The following is a 14,574-nucleotide window of genomic DNA, read 5'->3' on the forward strand; positions in this document are numbered from 1 at the left end:
TGCCCGAATTTAAAATGCCCCCCCCCCCCCCCCCCACACACACACACACCGTCTCGTACGCTTATGGTTTTTGCTGGATATAAACAGTTAAAGTTTATTTTGTTTAACGACACTACTAGAGCACATTGATTTATTAATTATCGTCTATTGGATGTCAAACATTTTGTCATTTTGACATAGTCTTAAGGTCAATTCATACTTTGATTGCCGACCTCATGCGCAACTGAAATTTAATATGAACTGTGTTAAAACCATACTGAATTGACTGAAATTTAATATGAACTGTGTTAGAACCATACTGAATTGACTGGAAAATCAGGATTAGGTATGAACAGGAGGAGGACTGGGCGAGTCAACTACTCGCCGACAAGGAGTCGGCTGTGAAGTGTAAATCCAGCCTTAGAGAGGAAACCCGCTACATGTTTCAATTAGTAGCATGATATCTTTTATATGCACAATCCCACAGACAGGATATGACATACCAGTCGTGGTGCACTATCTGGAACGAGAAATAGCCCAACGGGCCCACCGACGTGGATCGATCCTAGACTGACCGCGCATCCTGCTGAGTACAATGCAGGTACTGTTGATCAGGAGAGGGTTTGGTAATATTTAGACGATTGCCAATGATTCGGTTAAATATATTTTTTATAACAACCCTCGGCTGATCTATTTAATTGTGTTTTTTGCCGTCCAAACCAAGGGTCAGCAAGTGGTATATGAAAGGTCAAAGTATGTGCTCTTCTGTCAGATGGAAAGTATATATAATAGAACACTTGCAGGTGATTAAAGAATCCATGTGCTCTAGTGGTGTCGCTAAACAAAACAAAACAAACTAACATTAAAGCCGCTAACCCTAGTTTCGCAGAGTTTCAGTTTAGTCCCCCCCCCCCCCCTCCCTCCCTCATGTATTTAAAAGTATATCAAGCACCAGGACGATCTAAATCACATTTGATTTCTGACAATTTAAGCAAAACGTTCAAGTAACGGTTTAAAAAAAAAAATGTAACAGCCGAAATTATTTTAAACTGCCTAAATATTTGGTTAGAGACGTTTTATGGATCCTTATACTGATGTTAAACATGATGAGATTATCCAATATCTCTTTTGAACTTGACAAAAATGACTGAAATGTTTGCAAACAAGCTTCATGTTTGGCATCCAATAGCCGATAATTAATTAATCAATGTGCTCCAGTGGCGTTGTTAAACAAAACAACCTCTAACTTTACCTTCGCTGCGTGTGGTCTGGCACCGTTGGCTGCCGTCAACATGGTGTTGCGAGCGTACTGCAGTGCCAGGTGGGTGTACGTGTTGCCCTTGGTGTACTTGATGTGTTTGATGGCGTTCACGACCCCAGCCTTGTCGTGGTACTTGTTCAGATGGAACTGTAGGTACGGCTTGGTGTCGAAGCTCACCACACCGACCTGCGCGGCCGTGGGGCTGACGTCGAAGCCCTGCACCATGGACTCGACGAACTTCAGCATCTTCTGGAAGTTGGAATCGCCCACGCTGCCGCTAGCATCCAGCAAGAACAGGATGTCCACGGGCTGTATACCGCAGCCTGGAATATAAGTAAATGTTTCCTTTTGCGGCTCCGTAGGAACGGTATCTGGCGGGGAGCAGGGGAGGGGGGGGGGGGCACAACCTGTAGTGGGTGGTCACAGCATCTACAGTGGTGGTGGTGGGGGCACAAACCGAATTTTAACTTTAATTTAGAACATACACAAAAACGTAAATTTTTTCCATCATGTGGGGGAACTGTGCCCACCATACACACGGTTCTTACGGGCCTGGTATTTTTTTTATTTTTTTTTGGGGGGGGGGGGGGGTCAGGCGCATGTGCAGAGAGGATTAGGGTGTTGACTCTCTTCCCCCCCCCATGCTCCAAGCATTTTTTAAAAGCATAACCGACTCCCCCTCCAATCCTCCCCTAGAAACGTCACTCGCTACAGTCCAAACACCCCATCTCACAATTCACTACTCAAACGCCTGTGTTTTGTTTTGTTTGTAGAAGCCCCCCCTCCCCCCGTACAAATCTGAACGACAAAACCGTAATACATGGTCAGGGCCGTATACCTGCACAATACAGAGTCCAATGGACATTCGGCAAAATAGTGGCTGATTGCATTAATTGTGAAAAGAACATTATGAATTCCATATCCGCTTCTAGATCACTCAAATTGTTTTGCAAAATATTGTCTTTATGTGTAGTTGGTCTTAACTTAAGAGGTGTACTACATACACTGGGGATCTCATTATACATTTGGAGTCGTAACTTAAGAGGTGGACTACATACATCGGGGATCTCATTATACATTTGGAGTTGTAATTTAAGAGGTGGACTACATACATCGGGGATCTCATTATACATTTGGAGTTTTAATTTAAGAGATGGACTACATACATTGGGGATTTCATTATACATTTGGAAATGGTTTTAAACAAATGGTATGATTCAGGCCTCTGAATAATTGCGTGAACGATTTTTCATTTTGCGCGTTGATCGCGCAAGCTTAATGTTGCGTAAACTGTTTATTGTTCGCGCAGTAAATGTATGGTGTAATTTATATGATCGGCACGCGTTACTCGGAATTAGATGGGTTTATCTCAAACTGTTTTGCATTACCCAATTTTTCAATTCCCAGAGTCTTTGGGTTATGATCCTTCAGAACGTGAATTGTGTACGTACCTGCCGCTAACGTCGTTCCTGGTGTCGTTGGTTTGGTCGTGTGTTTGTGAGTGACCTTGTGGGTGACGTGTTTGTGAGTTGTTGGTTTTGGCGTCGTCGTGGGTTTCGGTGTCGTCGGACACGCCTTCACGTTGCAGTGAGTCGTTTCCTTGGCCTTCCCTGTGCACGGTTTCCCCCCGTGTGCGGGAGGGGGGTTGAGCAGCTCCTTTGCCTGAATTTCGTCCCACTACCGCAAGACTTGGTGCAGGGGCTGTAGAATCCCCACGCAGTCCATTTTCCATCAACTGAAATATGTAGGAACATACTTAGTAACCATCTACACGTGTTATAATTTTCCATTAGCTAAAATATATAATAATATAATGGTTGACCATCTACAATTAATATCATTTGCCATCAATCGAAATGTATAGAAACATACATGGTAACCATCTATAATTATTATCATGTTCCATCGACTGAAATATATTATAATATACTTAGTGACCATCTACAATTATTATAATTTTTCTATCAACTGAAACGTATAGAAACATACTTGAAAACTATCTACAATTATTATCATTGTCCGTCAATTGAAATATATAATAACATACTTGTTATATTGTTTTAAAGGAAACATAACTGGCCACTGAATACAGAAATGAATCTGGTTTAATTTTTATGAGTCATGTTACAGAAAATAATACATTGTTAGTAATAGCTATTTTTAGCTTCATTACGCTTTGGACCATTTAGGAACTGTGTCTCATAAGCCTGCTAAGGCTGGATGATGTAATTTTTAGATATTTATATATTATGTTAATGATAACAAGTGACACAGTAACATATTGATGGATGGGTGAATCGATCGAGCAATGCTCTGGTGGATTGATGGATGAAAGGACGGACGGATGGATGGATTAATCGACTGTTTGATTATATTTTCCCAAATCTGTTGAAACCATTTTGTTAAATTATTTTTTGCATTACTGGAAGATGCCATTTTGTACACAATTACATACATGAAGTTATCTCCCCTATACCGGAAGTGCCGTCAATGGAATACACTGAAGCAACCTCAAAAGTTGGATACCTCCGACGTACGATCCAATAACGGTGATAATGACGGCATTAACCAAGCTGTTTTCACTTTTACGCAGACTCACCTATGCATGCAGTTTTCTTGAGTGTTGCCTGTAGCTGATGTAGAGCGCTGAAGCCGGTGACGGTGAAGACGTTGTGGGCGTTACTGGCAATCGTCTTCAGTTCCGCCTGCGAGATCCCGCTGCCGACGCCGATAGCGAATATATTCATATTCTTCTTGTGAATTGCCGTGGCAGCCCTCAGCATGTCGGCGTGATTGGACGATCTCCCGTCGGTGACAACGATCAAAATATTGGCCACCTTATCCCGGTCGCCGTGCGCATGCGTGAAGGCATTCTGCCGGATGAAATCGAGGGCGTGTCCGGTTTGCGTATTCCCGCCTCTGTACCTGATGTTGTGTATGGCTGCCTTTAGAGATGCCTTCGTTGGGTGCTGGTTGAGCCAGAATTCGTTGTGCACTGATGTCGAGAATGTTGTTACGCCGACCTGAACAGCCCTAGGTCCGATGGTGAAGGAGTCGGCGAACTGGCTGACAAAAGTCAACTGTTTCTGAAAGTTTCCCGCCCCAACGGATCCGGAACTGTCCAAGAGAAAATGAATGTCGGCCGGGTTGGTGCCACATCCTAAAAATAGATTTGATAAAAAAAAAAAAAAAAAACATATTCAGTTCAAAGTTGTAAATATCTAATTCTAAACATTTTAACAACTTGCAGGGTCTAACAAAAGTCAGCTGTTTCTGAAAGTTTTCTGATAATTTCGTCCCTTTCGATGAAAGGAAAACAACGACACCTTAATATAGTTTAAACTGTTTATTCTAAGAGTATTGCTAAAGCAGTGCATGTCCTCGTGTTCGAAACCCTAGTGGTATATGGACACGTTATACCAGTTACTAAGCTAAGTGCATGTCCCCTACTGGGCACAACAAATCTCCTAAATTCAAGGGCTATATCTGTATGACAAATGGGTAAATCACCATGATAGTCAAACCTGATCTGTAACAGTACGGGCCTGAACCTCATTTGGATATAGGCACGTTAATAAAGTAACAGTAACACAAAGCTATACACACAATTTCGGTTCAGTATCTTGAGGCATTAAAGAAGAAGTCTGGAAAACAAACTTATGTGTCTGCTAAATTCAAGAGTTATAACTATTTTAAAAATGAGTGAATCGCCATGAATGTCAATCTTGTTCTGTAACAGTACATGATAAATCTATATACAGAATACAGAATTTCAATATCTTAAGGCATTGTGGGGGGAAAAAACATCCGGAAAATTATATGTGTGGCATACGGACGGAAAAACAGACAGACAGAAGGACGGAGATAAAACCTTTAGTCCCCTCCAGTTGGACCTGTAGAGGTCTAATAATTAATATAAAATAAACTAGTAAATGGCACCAGTTTCAAGAGAATTAAATTTGAAAGAGTTGCTTCACTGGGTCTGCACAGACTTGTACAGACAAGCAAGTTTTTTTAGGACACACCGTAAAGGTGATATCCGCTGATGACAGTGAAGGGAGGTCTCAATGAAAACAGATACATATACTAAAATTTAATTTAATTTGTGTAAAATGTGCGTGTCAGTGCAGTGGATTCGCGGCTCGGTTCTACTAACCTTTGTCAGCTGCGGGTGCGCTCTGGACCAACTGGAGCAGGCCCACTAGCGCCAGGCACAGCACTCGTCGTGTCCGCATGGCTGTTCGATCCCTGAATGCCGAGATGCTGCCGTGGTCGGCTGTTTATATCCACGGATGTGCCAGATAATCCACGTGCTTGACTTGCCGAATAACGCGGGAATCTGTGCCATCCTTTATCAGTGTCCAGAACAGATTCCAGTTCTTCTTGGTAACTAAAACATGGTGGCATACAATACACGAAGAGAATTGGGGGCAAAAAATCTCAACAGCATGGTGATGAAGCACAAACTTGGCTTGGGTTTGTTGATGTATATTAAAATATGTGGTATGTGCTCTTCTGGCAGTGAGAAAATGCATATAAAAGATCCCTTCCTGCTAATGAAATTTGTTTTACGGGTTTTCTCTGAAGACTGCGTGTCAGAATTATCTAATGTTTGACATCCAGTAGACGATGTGCTCTTGTAGTGTCGTTACACTTTAACTTTGTTTTGCCGTAGAACTAAAGGTGCGTGCGATCACTGTTGCGTCGGATGCGTCTGCGGCCTGCGTTTTGGTCAGTCGACTGGTACTAATTAAACACCTAGAAAGTCAAACTCGAACGCCCCTGATTACGACGACTATAAAAACATTGAACAATAGAGTTTAAACTACGGTTATTTGGGTCCTAGAAATACTTATGTAGACCCCCAATCTACACATCGGAAACACAGTAAACATTGAGTTATCCTTTCAATCTTACATCTATGGATTCTGATGATGTTTCGTCAATTTTCATTTCAACTTATTTTCGTGCTTATATCCAATTAAGGTTCAAGCACGCTGTCCTGGACACACACCTCAGCTAGCTGTCCAGGACAGTGGGTTAGTTGTTAGTTGATATGTGGTTAGTGAGAAAGAAGAGGGTGTAGTGGCCTTTGAGCCCTTAAGAACTCGCTCTGGGTTGGAGCCGGTACCGGGCTGCGAACCCTGTACCTACCAGCCTGTTGTTCGATGGCTTAACCACGACGCCACCGAGGCCGGTTGTTTCGTCAAAAGTCTTGGAGACATTGTTTCTGAGACCAGTCTCAGAAGATAGCAGTGTTCTATGTTTACATGTAGGTCTCCGACACCAAATATCAAATAACAGTAACAGGTTTCCGAAAAGATTATCGTTTCGTTCGCGCGTTCTACTCGCAGGTTTGGTTTTGCGTGATCGATTTATCATTGGAACATTAAAATAGCACACAATTACCAATATAATGGAATCAGGCTTGAGTAGGCATGTCACATGGTGTGTTTTTTCTTCTGATTCTGAGTGTTTGTTTCGGAGACTTCGTTCTCAAAATATAACATTTCTTGTAACGTCGTAACGTCGGGACGTAGTTCAGAGATAAAACGAGATCAATTCCTGTCTGTGGGCCCACTGTGTTATTTCTCCTTCTAGTATGTGTGTCCCGTGGTATGTGCTGTGTGAAAGTGCTTATTAAAGAAACCTTGTTAGTAATGACGAACTGTAGAGGTTATGCTAATTCTGATAGTTTCTTTCGGAGACCTCTCTAGAAATAGAACATTTCTTTACGTCTTAAATGGCATGATGTTAAATGTACACCTGCAGTTTCTAATTGTATTCAGTATACTTTTCAGTTTGGGCTAACGATATATACATGTACATACGTACGTATAATGGAGGGGAGAGTGGTGAAACATGCAAAACACTGGAGTAGTTGGATTGTTGTTGTTTTTTAATCGGACATTCATAGCGTATGTACTTCGTGGATGGCCCCATTAAAAGACGTGTATTTTCGCTATCAATATATACACAGACAAAGAAATAAGGGAACACTTGTTTATAGTAGACCTAATGTCTGTCATTATTCGGGTAGTAATGTCTGTATAAAGCACAAAGTTGTAACGTGGGACTGAATGTCAGAAACATGGTAAACGTCGTGACACCATGGGTGAGGGTTTTGGTTGCAGTCACTTTTTCCTGTTATTGTTGGGTTGTTGTTTTTTTCCATCAGTATATGTCATGAATTGCTTTAATACAGCATGCAATACTGTCGCCATGTTTTATGTAATTATTGCACCACTAAAATTAGACGTTAAAATAGCGAACATTGTTTTTTCCATTAGTAGCAAGGGATATTTTATATGCACCATCCCACAGACAGGATAGCAGATACCACGACCTTTAATATACTAGTCGTGGTGCACTGGCTGGGACGAGAAATAGCCCAGTGGGCCCACCGACGGTAAGCGATCCCACACGGACCGCACATCAAGTGAGCGCTTTACCACTGGGCTACGTCCCGCCCCTGTCAATGACCCATTCTAAATGACCTGTTCATGTATCATCGTGGAGCGTCTCAAGTTAGTATGAATGAACATAGATTTTGTAAATCAAGTTTATTCATTTATTTATTTATTTATATCTTTATTTATTTATTATTTTTTTTTTTTTTTTTTATTTAATTATTTATTTTTTTTTTTTTTTTTTTTTTTTTTGAAACGACAAACTAATCGAAGGGAAGTAACTATATTTAGCATTGTGATTGAAGATAAGCAATCTGTTAAGTAAGGCAGATTTACTACGAATCCAGGCATAGCCATATGCATTTGTTTATGTATAATGTATCATGTATGTATACGTATTATTATAATATTATGTCCATGTGTGTGAATTTATATCTAATATATGTACACGTAATTGCGAGCACCCGATGTGTTGTTCGTGCTGGTATTTCGTTATTATTCATTAATTCAGCTACATGCGAATGTATTTCGGTATGTGTGTGTGTGTGTGTGTGTGTCTGCGTGTGTGTGCGTGTATGTGTGCGTGCGTGAAAGTGTGTGTGTGTGTGTGCGCGCGCGCATGTACAAGTCCAAATATATGTATACGTATGTGGATGTGGATGCAATATGTGCGGTTTTATTTGTGCATGTATATCTTTATGCAATTGCAAATGTATATAAATGTGTACGTATATGCGTGTGTGTGGGGGGGGGGGGCGTGCGCGCGCGTGTGTGTGTGTGTGTGTGGGCGTGCGCGCGTGTATGTATGCCAACAATTGACCTTGTTGTTATTACAGTGTGCGAATAGAAACGTGAATAGAAAGTATTCTTGTTCTTTCCTGTGTGCTGACCTCTGACATAAGAATGATTTGTCCAGCTGAATAGAAAGTATTCTTGTTCTTTCCTGTGTGCTGACCTCTGACATAAGAATGATTTGTCCAGCTGAATAGAAAGTATTCTTGTTCTTTCCTGTGTGCTGACCTCTGACATAAGAATGATTTGTCCAGCTGAATAGAAAGTATTCTTGTTCTTTCCTGTGTGCTGACCTCTGACATAAGAATGATTTGTCCAGCTGAATAGAAAGTAGTCTTGTTCTTTCCTGTGTGCTGACCTCTGACATAAGAATGATTTGTCCAGCTGAATAGTGAAGAAATGCATCTTTTTAAAACATGTATCTAACGAAGGCATGTTCGACACATTTATTTTCTCTAGAATGCTTATCTAAACACCTGTCTCTCAACTTCCACGTTTGTCCATATCATTTTAAAGCAACATTATCGACTGCAGTCTCGAGTATATTTTATTATTATTTAACCATTTAGAACAGACCATCAATATTAAAGCTGTAGTCTCGGGTATATTGTTATTATTTAACCATTTAGAATAGACCATCAATATTAAAGCAGTAGACTCGGCTATACTTTTATTATTTAACCATTTAGAATAGACCATCAATATTAAAGCTGTAGTCTCGGGTATATTGTTATTATTTAACCATTTAGAATAGACCATCAATATTAAAACATTAGATTCGGGTATATTGTTATTATTTAATCATTTAGAATAGACCATCAATATTAAAGCAGTAGTCTCGGGTATATTGTTATTATTTAACCATTCAGAATAGACCATCAATATTAAAACAGTAGACTCGGATATATTGTTATTATTTAATCATTTAGAATAGACTATCAAATTATTTAACAATTCTGGTGTTTCCTTAAACATTCTTTTTTCTTCTTCTTCTTCTTCTTCGTTTTAATAAATTGATAAGCGAGAGTGACAAATTATTATTATTAATTTCTTTTTGATGCATATTCCGGATGTAGCGAATCTTTTACTCCGATCATGATTCCTACGTGTTGCCTGTTATTATTCATAAGACAACCTAAATGTCTTATTCGACACATATTGTTCTCTCATAGATATAGTATATTTTGACAAATAGCTGTTAATATAAACTATTAATACATAAGTTGGGCAAAGCAATTCAAAACACATGTAATATATAACTGACAAATAGACATACATATAAACAATAGTGGGTCAACTATATAACTGCGCATAAAAAAACTAAATTGAGAACATTCATCTTATCAGCTGATTGTCAGTTCTATTTGTGTCATCCAGGTGGCACTTTTCACTTCCTCTCCACTTGGCACACAATTATTGTCATTTCAGTTTAGGTTCTTAGTTATTTGGGGAGAAGGGTAAAAAAAGAAAAAAGTATTAAGAATATATTTTAATAGTGAAAATAGTAATAAATTGCACTTCATAACAATTATATATATGTTGATTCGTTTGTCTTATTTTGTTTTGTTTGTTGTTTTTGTTGTTGTTTGTTTGTTTACTTTTGTTTGGATTTGGGGTTTCTTGTGTTTTTTTGTTTTTCGTTGAGTTTTGTTTTGTTGTAGGGTTTTGGAAGGTTTTGTCATTGTATTTTGTTTTACATCGTTACAGTATTATTTGTTGCTGCTGTGACATACACAGTAAAGATCAAGAGACGTGTTACAGCATTGCACTACGTAACTTACAAACACAATAATAAAGCATGGAATCAACAAATCTCTCAAACGTCGCAATAAGTAAATGACAAGTTTGGGAGCAGAAGGTTTACCATACGCGCACGAGACGGGGCAAATTATCAAATTCGGGCAAAAAGTATAAAGATATTCGCGGACAATGTGCTAAACTGAAGCCTTTTTACCATGTATTTCATAATTTTACCCTTACAATGAGTTGTAATTCACGTCAAAATGTGTAGTGTTTCTTTTGTAACACTATAGAGTTGTAATTCACGTCAAAATGTGTAGTGATTCGTTTGTAACACTATAGAGTTGTAATTCACGTCAAAATGTGCAGTGATTCGTTTGTAACACTATAGAGTTGTAATTCACTTCAAAATGTGCAGTGATTCGTTTGTAACACTATATAGTTGTAATTCACGTCAAAATGTGCAGTGATTCGTTTTGAACACTATAGAGTTGTTTGACAGCAATGTTGATCGGAAAAAACGTTGTTCAATAGATTCGGGCAGTTTTAATTCGAGTAAAATCCGGCCTCCCCCCTACAAAAAAAGGAGTCCATACGCCTATGAGGTTTACTGCTGATTTGTTGATTTACAAAGCCAAGTACCAAGCAACTGATGTTTAGGGACCTCTGCGTGAGGCGGGGTGGGAGCTTCTCAGAAAGTGTCTGTTTAGTGTTGTTCATTTTCCCTAAAATTTAATTATTATAATTAACAGATGCTCAACGTAAGGAAAAGACAGAACATCTGGCCACAACCAAGAACAATAATTTTAACAGCTGAGTGAGTGCATTCAGTAAAAGCCATAATGTGAATCTGAAGGAACATTAACAAACTGAACGAAGAAGAAGTAGGAGTATGGGGAGGAGGAGGAAGGAAAAGATGAAGAACAACAACAAGAAAGAAAGAAAGAAAGAAAGAATTATAATTAACTGCATAATTGTCAATATCAAAGCTGGAGAAAGATAATTTAGAAGAAAGAAAGAAAGAATTATAATTAACTGCATAATTGTCAATATCAAAGCTGGAGAAAGATAATTTAGAAGAAAGAAAAAAAGAAAAACAATTATTCAGAGTTTTGAGATCAAACAGATTTATTGAGCCAACCTATTTATAATCATTAAAGGCATATTGTCCTAAACCAAAACAACCTCTGTAGGGTACTTCTCGTTGACAAATGGTTTCTAATGTTTTGTACATCCAGTGTGTTGTTATTTGCCCTAATGACAACAAAAGCTTAACATTTATCTTGGCGTGACTGTTTGACGCATGCCAGAATTTAGATGAATCATTGAGTTTTTGTAAATTAAATTTTTGAAATATATCCTAGTAAATGTGAAAATGTGTCTCAGTTCAGAACATTAGATTCAGATTAATGATGCATGTGAGCATTTAAGGCTTGATCTAGAGATACTACACTATGTCGATAGAGGACCTGGCCTGCTGCTTATTGAGAAAATACTCCACCAGCCACGAGGCAATAACTGATGCTGTCCTTTGGGTATTCTATTTATTACCCATTATCAATATTTATCATTTTATGGAAAATTTCCAAACGATACTGTAGTTGAAAACAAGTTTGCAAGTTGATAACAAGAGACAGTTTTGTTTCTTAGCTGTGACGTACGTTCGTTGTTGACGTGACAGCCACCATGGAAACTATTATTACACACAATTAACCATCTATAGTGAAGCACTGTTTATGACGTCAAAACGTATCTAGGGGTAGAAGAAAAATCTTTCCCTAGGTAAAGATAATTTTTATTTCCCCGCTTCTCTCTGCCCATTTGGGTAATAAAAAAACTTTTACAGCCCAGACGCAGTCTCTAATGACGTCACAGGCATACAATTTGTATGGCGTTGTCATGACGTTAAAGTGTCAGACTCTATTAGAGTCTTGAGTTTAGACTGTTGGAGTCTTGAGTTTAGACACTATTAGAGTCTTGAGTTTAGACTTTGTTAGAGTCTTGAGTTTAGAGTCTTGAGTTTAGACTCTGTTAGAGTCTTGAGTTTAGAGTCTTGAGTTTAGACTCTGTTAGAGTCTTGAGTTTAGACTATTAGAGTCTTGAGTTTAGACTGTTGGAGTCTTGAGTTTAGACTGTTAGAGTCTTGAGTTTAGACTGTTGGAGTCTTGAGTTTAGACACTATTACAGTCTTGAGTTTAGACTTTGTTAGAGTCTTGAGTTTAGAGTCTTGAGTTTAGACTCTGTTAGAGTCTTGAGTTTAGACTGTTGGAGTCTTGAGTTTAGACACTATTAGAGTCTTGAGTTTAGACACTATTAGAGTCTTGAATTTAGACTCTAAAAGTTTTATAAGCGCCAGGCCAGGTATCTTTAACAAACAAACAAAAAAAAACAAAAAAAAGTTTATATCTGTAGGCCCTAGCGCCGTCTGCCAACTCCCAATGCCCACGTGCCGGAGAGTCGTTATCAGTACCAGTGTGATAAACACTCGACCTGTTTGCCCTCGTCCTTGCTGATGCAAGCCAAGCAATTGTGGTATCTTGTCCCTGGTTGCAATCGGCACGTAGTTTGTACATTCCACCTTTTTTTCTACTTTTTTTTTAGTGGCGCCTTTATAGTTCGTGTGTACTGAGAGGATGGTGACATTTAGAACTCGTTAGTTGGCATCAAACCCTGATTAAAGTGCGGGACGTAGCCCAGTGGTAAAGCGCTCGCCTGATGCGCGGTCGGTCTGGGATCGATCCACGTCGGTGGGCCCATTGGGCTATTTCTCGCTCCAGCCAGTGCACAATGACTGGTATATCTGTCTGTGATATGGGGCATACAAAAGATCCATTGCTGCTAATGAAAAATGTAGCGGGTTTCCTCTCTAAGAATATGTGTTAAAATTACCATTACCAAATGTTTCACATCCAATAGTCCTTGATTGATAAATTAATGTGCTCTGGTAGTATTGTTAAACAACATAAAACTTATTTTTTTAGCTTTCAACCCCTGATTAAAGGCACTGGCCTTGGCGGGTCCATTTCAGAAGCGGGTCCAAGGGTGTGGGAATCAAGAGACCCGTTCTCCCTATAAATATTCAAGTACCCCTTTTTCCCTGGGTTTTTGTTTTTGTTGTTGTTGTTTTTCATTGTAATGCCCTATTGACAAGTTGGTTCATGTGACCTTTTTTTGTTAGTCTCCCATCAAAATATTCCTGGATCCGCCCCTGTATTTGGTTTTCTTTCCATTTCGACAAGTTACCGGTAGTGTTCCACGCATGTCAACAGGGGCCTCGCGGTGGTGCTAGCTAGGTGGTTAACGGATCAATATAATGAATTTATTATTAATGTAGGAAATGTAATAGTTTGATCCATTGTTTGGTGGGATATTTTTGTTCTTTGTTTTTAAGGCTTTTTGTTTGCTTGGGGTTTTGAGGGGTTTTTTTTTTGGGGGGGGGGGGTAATTTATTTTGGGGGGTAGATGTTTTTGGGGGGTATCATACGTATTTACAATATAACGATGAAGCCCTCAATCTATGTCATAGAGTATGGTCTAATACGCGGACGAAACGTCGGCTACATCAACATACAACGCAGTTGAATATTTACGTATTTCATTGTTAATCGAGAAATAATATGTATATTATGATTTTGTGAAGAATAACTGTCAGATTTATCAAATGCTTGACATCCATTGACTGATTATTAATTAACCAATGCGCTCTAGTGTTGTTGTTTAATAAAATAAATGTTTTGGGGTTCATGTGGACAATTAGATCATTTTAATCGCTTTTAGTGCACGCTTCTCGGGCATGTGTCAACAATCCCATAAAAAAAACGATGACGTAAAACATTATTAGTGTTGATATGATATAAAAGTATTTTATTCAACGCATTACATCTATTTTAATAAACACGACACTGAAACTTCCACCTATTTGATGTAAGATTACGTCTGACACGCCATTCGACAATGTTCTAGTTTAAATCCCTCTAATGTGGTGCTGTAGGCTAATGATTTCCAACGACTGTCCGCGTTTTTGCGAATCCACGAAATTGTCTTAGATTAAGTTCAGGGTGCGGATCTCAGTAGATAAAAAAAATTCCGGTTGTTCTCTGTAAACCATTGCGTATGTACATTTTATCAAGTGATAAATCATGCTAGGTAGCAGGTGGTAAAAATATTTAACCTTCCCCGTCCTTGAAATAAAAAGTGTAAATGTGTCATGCAGTCACTTAAAGGGACGCACCCTAGTTACGGCTATTTGTTAACCATTACGGCGTTGTTTTTCGCTATTAAACCCCATTTTTCACAAATAAAATTGCACTTTACTTACATTTTATTATTTAGAATACACATTTCTATTCACCTGAAGTGCTTTTTGGTAATCCTGATGTTTGTAAAACCACG

At 38.9% G+C, this 14,574-nt stretch overlaps 1 protein-coding gene across 1 annotated transcript in view; it reads right to left on the reverse strand.

Annotated features, from left to right (window-relative positions):
* LOC121389365 overlaps positions 1–5,475 on the reverse strand; it is a 56,433-nt gene extending 50,958 nt beyond the window's left edge. The window contains 5 exon segments of the mRNA XM_041520959.1: positions 1,232–1,585; positions 2,759–2,889; positions 2,892–2,975; positions 3,840–4,400; positions 5,397–5,475. Coding sequence (XP_041376893.1) covers positions 1,232–1,585; positions 2,759–2,889; positions 2,892–2,975; positions 3,840–4,400; positions 5,397–5,475 — 1,209 coding nt within the window.
* Between the last annotated feature and the right edge of the window lie 9,099 nt (positions 5,476–14,574).

Source organism: Gigantopelta aegis, chromosome 14 (assembly GCF_016097555.1).
Source record: "Gigantopelta aegis isolate Gae_Host chromosome 14, Gae_host_genome, whole genome shotgun sequence".
NCBI classification, from domain to species: Eukaryota; Metazoa; Mollusca; class Gastropoda; order Neomphalida; family Peltospiridae; genus Gigantopelta; species Gigantopelta aegis.